The 9795-nt window shown below is 40.7% G+C and overlaps 1 protein-coding gene across 1 annotated transcript; it reads left to right on the top strand.

The window, feature by feature from the left end:
* The first annotated feature begins 34 nt into the window (after positions 1 to 34).
* Positions 35 to 2107, top strand: oxsm (3-oxoacyl-ACP synthase, mitochondrial). Its single transcript, XM_028035187.1, has 2 exons — positions 35 to 1125; positions 1245 to 2107. The coding sequence occupies exons 1-2, from the start codon at positions 134 to 136 to the stop codon at positions 1648 to 1650; spliced, it is 1398 nt and encodes a 465-aa protein (XP_027890988.1). The 5' UTR covers positions 35 to 133; the 3' UTR covers positions 1651 to 2107.
* Positions 2108 to 9795: the final 7688 nt, after the last annotated feature.

Here is a 9795-nt window from a genome sequence, read left to right as displayed (position 1 = left end):
CATTAAAAAAACTGAAATGGCGTTCATCATTGATACCTAAAACAAGCTAAAAACAATCAACTCTTAGCTTTTAAGGCTAGCTGCTTTAGTTTTTTTTCTTAGGTCAATCGGTTTAGTTGTGGGAAATATTAAAATGTCCGCATTATCTCTGTCCTGTCGGACAAAACTCCAACTGAATCTTCATTACAGCAGAACTCTGCTTCATAAGGCTGCCTTTTGTTCTAACCAACCCACCCAGAGCTCCCAGTATGGACAGCACTCTCTGAGGAGGGTTGTTATTACTGGAATAGGACTGGTGTGTCCCCTGGGCACAGGCACCGCTCTGGTGTGGGAACGCCTCATCAGTGGCCAGAGTGGGATTGTCGCCCTGGACCCCGAGGAGTACAGGACTATCCCCTGTAAGGTGGCTGCTGTGGTACCTAGAGGGTCGGATGAGGGTCAGTTTAGGGAGGAAACATTTGCAACACGTACGGAATTGAACAGCATGTCCCCGGCCACCGCAATGGCCCTCGGGGCTGCTCAGCTGGCTCTTGAGGACTCAGGGTGGTGCCCCCAAAGCCCAGAGGAGCATCTTAACACGGGAGTGGCTGTAGGCATGGGGATGGTGTCACTGGATGAGATTGCTCGCACCTCCGCTGCTTTCAGAGAAAAGGGCTACAACAGAGTGAGCCCTTTCTTTGTGCCGCGCATCCTGGTCAACATGGCAGCGGGTCACATCAGCATCAAACACAGACTGAAGGGCCCTAACCACGCTGTGTCCACGGCCTGCACAACCGGCTCTCACGCCATTGGTGATGCAGCTAGGTTCATCGCACACGGGGATGCTGTTGCCATGGTTACAGGTGGAACAGAATCCTGTATCGGACCACTGTCAATGGCCGGTTTTGCCAGAGCACGCGCCCTCGCCACCAAATGGAACGACGACCCTCCGCTGGCCTCCAGGCCTTTCCACCCAGACAGAGACGGGTTTGTGATGGGAGAGGGGGCAGCCGTGGTCCTGCTGGAGGAGCTGGGTCACGCAGTAGGAAGAGGGGCCAGGATCTATGCAGAAGTCCTGGGCTATGGGCTTTCAGGGGATGCCACCCACATTACTGCACCCTCTTCAGACGGGGATGGAGCATTTAGGTGACTCGTTAGACCTATTTATTTATTTATTTATTTTGCTCAACATTGAAATTAGGAATCAAGTAGAAAGTCAGATCAACTTTTTGACCTGCTTAATCGCCTGCCTGATGTTTCAACAGGTGTATGTCTGCTGCCCTTAGAGATGCTGCGGTCTCCCCGGCAGATGTCACCTACATAAACGCTCACGCCACCTCCACGCCCTTGGGTGACGCTGCAGAAAATTCAGCCATTAAGAGGCTCTTCCAGCACAGCACTGACAGTCTGGCTGTTTCTTCTACTAAGGGAGCCACGGGGCATCTGCTGGGTGCTGCTGGGGCTCTGGAGGCAGCGTTCACTGCTCTGGCCTGCTACCACGGGGTTCTGCCCCCAACCCTCAACCTGGACCGCACTGAGCCTGAGTTCAACCTAAACTATGTTCCTTGCACAGCACAACCATGGAGGACTGAGGGCCGAAGGCTCGCTCTCACAAACTCATTTGGGTTTGGTGGAACCAACGCTTCATTATGTCTCAGCAGTTTCTCATGATAGACTGACTTGATGACATTTGCCTCAAAAATAATAAACTAGAGGTCCACATCAGTTATGTTCTAAAATAACCCAGTATTCACCAGCAAAAGTGATGTCTTTAACTGGAACTGCTTTCCAAAATGCTTTAATTCATTGGTACAGATGCCTCTGTCTTTGGGAGCATTTTCTTGTTCTTGACAAAAGTGAAGAACAAGAATTAGGACTGTTTAATATTTTCAGAGTTCATGGTTGTCTCAGTAACACTCAGGTGACTTCCTCCACTGCCGAGCACTGCTGTTAATGTGTCTGTAACGTTATGCTGTGTTTGGGTTTCTGCTAAAATGACACTGTGAATTATGACTGAATGTTGCAACATTAGTCCAGTTTGTATTAGGGTTGTTATCACAGATGTGCTTTCTTTTCTGAAAGAACAAACTTCCAAATATGTTTAAATAAAACTGGATTAGAGCCACTACCTTTGCCTGACCTTTGGAAAAAGCACAACTTCAAATTTTTGGCAAATTTCTCATGTAGCAAATTTATAATGTTTTCCAACGGCCACCATTTTATTCCTATTGTTAGGTTTTGAAGTAAAGAAAAGCGTGTCTTTGACAAAAGGAGTATGGATAAATTTTCTTCTGCGGAATGTTAGTATTTATGACAAATGACGGGGAAAAAACATATTTCAAAGAAATGTCAGAACAAATAGATCTAAAAACATGTTGCTGACACTTTTAATGTCAGTCTATTGTGGAAATTTAATTCAATTACTAAAAAAAAAAAACTGCTCCTTCCTGGTAAAAAATGATGCAGCCACTGAAAAACTGAACTCTGCATGTTTCTCCCTTCACCACTAGATGGCATCAGCTCACAGTTGATCCCACACATGTCCTCCCTCCTTTTCTGTCGATGTGCAACAGCAAAGAGAACAACTGCTTTTGAACTCATAGGAGATATGTGTTCATTACTCACATCTTATTCAGGCTTATTCATTGCAAAACTCTTGACAACCAACTGTAGTCCATTACAACATTATTCATAACAAACAAATGGAAATGTTTTGCACTGGTTGCTTTGTCTTAAAAGTAAGGGTACTGTCAAGAAAATCCGAGCTCATCCCACTTCCCCATGCTGGAGATTTTAGTTTAACAGTAATAATAAATAAAGTTATCTTTAAAATGAATCACTCAAGTGACATCAAGGCCCAGCAGTAGACTTAAGTGTCAATAAAGTTAGTTTAACAGTAATAATAAATAAAGTTATCTTTAAAATGAATCACTCAAGTGACATCAAGGCCCAACAGTAGACTTAAGTGTCAATAAAATAAATCTGGTTGTGTGTGTTGTTTTTGTCTCATGCAAACTGCTTTAATTCTACTTTTTTCTATCTAATCATAAGAAATCATAGTCAGTCAGAGAGAGTCATTAAACAGGAAAAGCAGGTTTCCTGGAAAAAGAGGAAGCAAGTTTCCAGCCTGCAGATTTATAAAAATAGCTGAGACTATTCCTTAGTTTAAAGCATGAAAGTTTTAAAGAATGAAATCTAAACATTATTAGTAATTTGATAAGATTCAAAGTAAAATACTTATATTAATATTGGTTTACTTGTAATAATACTTACACTTATATTTGTGAGAACATTTACAAGAAAAACAAGTAACTGTAACTTTAGTAGTAAATAATTAGAATCATGGATTATTCTTGGTTTCTTTTCAGAAAACATCTGAAATAACTCACATTAAGATCATAATAAGAGTAACTAATAAGTTATGGTTATAAAATTATAAATGAATGCTAAATCAGAGAAGCTAAAGAAAATAAATGTGATATAAATGTGATTTTGACATTAAACTTGAAATGGTGTAAAAAGGTGTAACTGCAATTAAACATCACTGATATGTTGGAGGTAGAGAGTAGGTGAAAGGTTGTGCAGGCAAGGGACATAGGAGGTTGAGCAACCCTGAGACATTAGCACAGACATCATGACATGATGTCTCTTAAGACAGTGATGGATATGAGATCATCTGTCTAAGCAGACAGCCAATGAAAACGCACCAAAAGGGTGGATAAACCCTATAAAAGGTGGGTGCAAAAGAGGAACCTTTTGTTGGATCCTCCGGGCAGCTTCGAGCCAAGATCGAGATGGACAAAGAACTCTGCAGCTGAAGAAGAGCCGGGGCCACAGAGCCGGAGACTGTCCTGCACATGGAGACCAACCCGTCTGGCCCACAATCTGTGGCTTCGAATCGCACTTCTCTCATCGGCTGGGTTCTGACCCCAAAGACAAAGATGAAGACAAAGACAAGGAAGAAGAACTGGTGCCTTTTTTCCTGCCAGCACCAAGTCCTGTGTGACCTCACCATCCATGCGGAGAAGAAGTTCATCGGACCTACAGAGATCCCTGCCTTCGTCGATCAACTTCCTCCTCCTGCTGCCGCACCTTCTTCGTCGTCGTGCCAGGTCTGGGGTTCGAGGCGCCAAACTCCGTCCGTCTCGCTCTAAGGTTCCTTTTTTAGTTCTCAGTGTCAGCAGTAGGGAAAGATAGACTAGATGATTGATTTTACTTATTTGATTATTTCTGCTACTGAATTAAGCTGTACTGACCCTTGCAAAAATGCCTTACTAATAAAATATTTAGCATAAAGAAAATCTAAAAGATGTTGTGGACATTCAGTTAATGAGTCACCTTAAAGTTCTTTGATGGTTGTAAAATAGCTATGATGTTTGATTCTGGAGAGGAAAAAGTGGAAAATGTTTTTAGGTTGCTGGTAGCCCATATTTAAAACCTCATCCTTGGGACTCGCCCGAGTTACTAAAACCTACCTGGTTCAATAACAAATGCAAGTTGTAAAATAGAGAACGAGCGACCGTTAACAGGTGTGCTCTGTGAAACTAGTTGGCTGTAGGCTGCTCAGTCTGGCTAATTCACAGGGGGAAGAAGGGTGGGACACCTGGATGTAGGCCGTCAGATAACCAGGCGAATCGTTTCTCGAAACCAGCTTAAACAGAGTTTACTTCAGTTCTGGACAGGGTAAATCCCAGCAGATTTAGGAAACTCAACGGACCCGTTAGACGGAGAGCTGGTAGCACATCTCCCCTCTCAGAAGAGGAAGTACGAGAGTGAGAGAGTAGAGACAGAAAGGAGGGGGGGGGTGTTGCGCAACAACAGTACCTACAAAGTCTTAAGACACTGACATTGACATGAAATGTCTTCAATAGTCTTAAGATTTTCTATACCAGAACATGTCAAATGGAGGCTTAGCTGTAATTATATATTCTTAAAAAGACCTACTTCTGTGTTTGAGGGACATTTTCCGTAAAATGGTCTACAATCAAAGCAAAAACGTATGTTTTAATATTAGCTCAACATTGGGACACTGAGCTAATCAGTCATCTGTAAAAGTCAATGCTTAAGGCTCTTTTGTTGTTGCCTAGACCTTAGTCATGGTTTTTGTACTGAATGGACCCACAAAGACAATCCCAGAAGCTATAAGTTTTCAGAGTTTTACCGAGTGAAAACTGTCTTCAGAAAAAAATATTAAGTCTGACCCTTGAAAAGATGATCCAAAGGGCAACAGAAGAGAAGGGTCCAGGCAGCCACAGAGGAGTCCTTTTAATGAGACACATTAGGGGAGAAGTCTGATGTGAGGATAGCAGGAGGAAGGGCAAGAACTGAGTGGTAGCAACACACTGCAGCAAAGACATTGGACAGATCCAAAGATGCTTTATTCAAAATGCAGGGGCCCACAGCATCTTAAATCTAGAATCCATGAGGCAAAATATACCAGACACACAGGGAGACAGAGTATAGGTCAAGCAATACAACTTTATCCGATCCAAAAAAAAAAAAAAGTGAAAATCCAGCAAAGGAGAGGCAGAGACAGAGTAGGAACAGTCCAGGTTAGATCCACAGGAATCAGAATCAGAACCAGCTGGACCACTGAGTCAGACAATCTGGCAAAGAGCTGAGATGATCATCTGGTTATTAGTAATATCCTAATCTGAAAACAATGTTATTTATAATAAAACACCTTCCTCATGTTTTCTTCTCAGTCTTTACATTCAGCCTGTTTCTGTGTTCTCAGCTTTATAGTGGAAAAAAACAACAAAGAAATCTCCAGAGCAGAAGAGAGAAAAGGAAGGTTAATTAGAGTTGGTGTGTCAGGATTTGAATGGAGGTAGTGGTGTAAATTGTCCGCTGCTCCTCCACAAAGCTCTGCTCTGCAATATGCAAACGCCTTTTCAGTTCTAATTATTCTGCTGAGAGGAAAGGAAGGATAGCCAGATCTGGTTTTTCTTTTCACAGATCACATGTTGTGGGTAAAATCTCAAGTATTCTAATGAATTTAAGCTGATATTTTAGGTTTTAGATTCATTTTTGTTCTATTGCTGAGGTAATACACATCTGTAAACACAGCAGAAAAAGGAAATTTGTCTTTGGAGGAATTTTGTATTTGTAATAATCTCACACTGATAAAACGGCAGTTTATTCCCCATTCAGTAGAGCACATGTACCTAAATCCCCTCCTCCATTGTCAAGTCTCACTCTGGCTGTTTAATGTCTGGTTCTCTTCTAGCTACGGTGGGTGTGTCTCCGTTGGCCATGTGTTCCTCACTATGTGGCAAACTGTGAGAGTTGTGGAGATACTCTGATGATGTCATTTTGGGCATGTACCCATGGTCCACTGGTCACCATGGAGTCCACCATGAACTCCACTATGTGTCAGAGGGAGCGTTGGAAACATGTAACACCATGAAACATGACAATATCAGCACTTCCACCAAGGACTGACTGAGAATAAATAAGTGGACAGTCTTGGGCCTAGTCAAAGCCCATATCTGGGTTCATTTCCCAAATGGAAGTTAGGACTAGGACAAACGTCATTTGAAAAGATCTGTTTTTCGTATTTACGAACCATTTCTTTTCCAGAAACAAAATAATTATCATTAGAAATCAATAAGTGGACATTTCTTATTAAAAGGTGTTTATTAATTAATGGTTGTCCTGTCAAGAGTTAGTCTGAGAACTGACGGCGGTTGGGTTCTCTTTGGGATATTTGCTATCCATAACCGTCTGCAGAAACCTGTCAATAAACCTGAACTTTAATGCACTGTGAGCACAAGAAACCAAATTCAGTCAAAGCCAAAACCTGTGAGCTCATTTTCAGCACTGAGAGGCCATTGTGCACTTCTTTTTCTGTAGGTCTGTATTTGATGAATGGCACTACAGTCTCTGATGAATTTAACAACATTATATAAAAACAGCCTCAGATGATGGATCACTGTACTGGGGAATATCTGTCCAGACCCATTTTTAGAGATTATTTTCTATTAACTGCTCTGGATGTCAGTGGCAGCAAATGAATAAATCAATTATTCATTTATCTTGAAATTATTCATTCATCTTCCAAAAAGGGACTAACCTGACACTGATGAATGAACCGGAGCTGCATAGAAAGGAAACCTCTGCATTTTATTGAGGATTCTGTTGCTGCCCAGACCTTCCATTTAAAGAACATCTGTAGTGTGTTTTCCTCTATATTGGCTTAAAATGAATCTCTACACATAAAAGAGAAGTGTGAAAGACAAGCCTTTCACTCTAGCTTTCCTTCAGGATCGTCATTCCACATTTTTGTCTCTCATTGAGCTTCCTGTGCCAGAAGTGGCCTTGCTCTACCTGTCCATGTCCTCCTCAACCAGCTGGTCAGGAACTATTGGTTCTTAGTGCTGGAATGATGACTTTTGTTCCGGTTGCTCTTGCTATTCTTCTTTTGTACATTCCTGCCTCTCTAATTAGGAGAAATCCAAGTTGAATTACAATCGCCATGGCAACAGTCAGGGTGATATCCCTTTGATATCACCCTGTCCCACAGGGAGAACCGCTCATCACCACGTTCTAAAAATAGAGCGTCTCTTCTCACTCTGTGGCACATGCTTGATGGCCTCCATTTCTCTGCTCCGTCCATTATTGAAGCCAGCTGAAGCAGCACTTTGTGCAGCCGTACTGCAACAAAATGACATTTTAGTTGCTTTCGTAAACTGTGATTCCTGCTCTCTGGGCAGGAGTGATAAGCTGCAGGGGTCAGGTGATGACTGGTAGAAGACTTTGGTTTGAGAAAAGGAGGTTTCATCTGTCTTCTGATGTTTCTACATGAATTCACTTTTTTAAGACAGTTTTATTTTTTTTCAGGTGAATAAATCAGCAAGGCACCAGTTAGCAAAGAAAACAGAAATTCAGATTCTGTAAAATCCTTCCTTATTTTGTAGATGAAACAAAAACAAGATTGTTCGCTTGAAGAGATTCAAACTAATCCTGAAAAGATTTCATCACACCAACCATTAAAGTCCTTGACATTCTGTAAGCGACTGTCGCTACGTTTGTCCAGGAAGAGTGAACACTGCAAGTCAATGACTTGATGCAATCTGCTGGGTTTCCTGGGATAGAAACTTTTTAAACTACTTTGAATACTGCACTCTTTGATAACTAGGATCAAGTGGAATGTATGTGGGATTGAATTGGAATTATTCTTTTGGTGACGTTCCTCAAGACATCATGTGTTGTGAATTAGTGCTATATTAAGAAAGTTGAACTGAATTGAAAAATACTCCATGAAATATTCCCAATCTGAGGAAAATCAAAAGTCCTCAGTCATCTTGAGTTTCTTCCAGCTCTTCTTTCTAAAGATTACACCAACAGGTGTTGCCATTTCACCAGCAGTTTGCCTTTTTCATTTTACTTCCTTTTAGTTGGTAGAAATAAAATACTTAATGTTTTTAATAATTTAAAAATCATACAGTGTAAGTCCCTTGTTTTTTTTTCAGATTCTGTTTGTTGCTGTTGAGATGAAACGTCAGATGAAAACTACAGACCTCTCCATTGACTGGCAGGCAGCTCCTCATTTTAAATAAGGTTTACCTCTGCTCCAATGGCTTCAGTATTAGAGATACGTTTGAACCATTCGGCCTTTTAGATCTACCTGTGCTTTTTAAATTACCAGCAGTAACAGAATAAGTGCTTTAGTTTTTTTTTTTTTTTTAAAAACATGATCTCTTCAGCAGTTACTTTAAACAAAATAAAAATGTGTAGATTAAATTTCTATCACTTTAAGAAAGCTGCTTCATTTACGCAAAAATGAGAAACAGTTTTGCAAACATTAGAAATTTGTAAAATAAGGTATTAGATAACCGTTTTAGTCCTGTTGAAGACGTTAAGCGTGTTCTCCTTCTTTTTCCCTGCAGTGACAGAGGCAGTATGTTAGTCCTGCAGTCTGGGCTTTTAATTTTTGATGTTCAGCTTGAGCTCATCAGAGCAGACTGATGATTCAGTGAGGTGACAGTCAGGTGAGGGCCGGTCCCTGTGTAAGAACACAACACGATGCGCACTGCATCAACATCAGAGACGTCTGCTCCAGTAATGACCATCACCATGTTTGGTCACTGCTACAATTTTTGCTATTATTGGGAAATGATACAGCTACTTTTGTTTTATCCATATATATAAAGATGCATCAGAAAAAGCAACTGAAGTCAGTTTTGATAATTAAATATATTTTGATAATCATCAAGCCAGAAATTTTTACTTTAATTAAAACATACATGCCATGCTCATTTCTCATGCCATTGTATTTTATAATGAAAATACAACAAAAATTATTTTGCTTTCAATTTGCTAAATGCCACAATGATGAGAGAAAAAATGTGACAGTGATTTATTTAACTATTTATTTAAAATCACAATCATTTCTTTGATAGCGCTGTCTTTTTGCGTCAAATGTTTTGGGTTTCCTTCCACAAGCGTCTTGCTCTCATATGACTTTTCAGGTCTTCCCACAAATTCTCTACAACTGCAGTAAGTTTTATTAAAAAATATACGTTTTTAGCATATTTGTTTCAACTGTCACTGTGTCATGACAGCGTGGTATGAGACAGACAACCTGCAAAAGCAGGGGCAGGTTTACACTGTGTGGAACTCTGACAAAGCTCAAACAACTTGCTAAGGTTTTTACTTAAACATATGAAATCATAAATATAGATTAGGGATTTATAAAATTATTTAAGAGATCTGGGTCTTCTTTAACGAGGGTCTTCCTACATTTGGGGCTCTAGAGATCCCAGAGCTACTGAGGCAGTTTGGCTACAGTTAAACGAGGTATGAATTTAGATT

The sequence above is a fragment of the Xiphophorus couchianus genome, chromosome 13 (genome assembly GCF_001444195.1).
Source record: "Xiphophorus couchianus chromosome 13, X_couchianus-1.0, whole genome shotgun sequence".
NCBI classification, from domain to species: domain Eukaryota; kingdom Metazoa; phylum Chordata; class Actinopteri; order Cyprinodontiformes; family Poeciliidae; genus Xiphophorus; species Xiphophorus couchianus.
The sequence above is the reverse complement of the archived record's forward strand: the minus strand, read 5'-3'. Positions and strand labels throughout refer to the sequence as shown.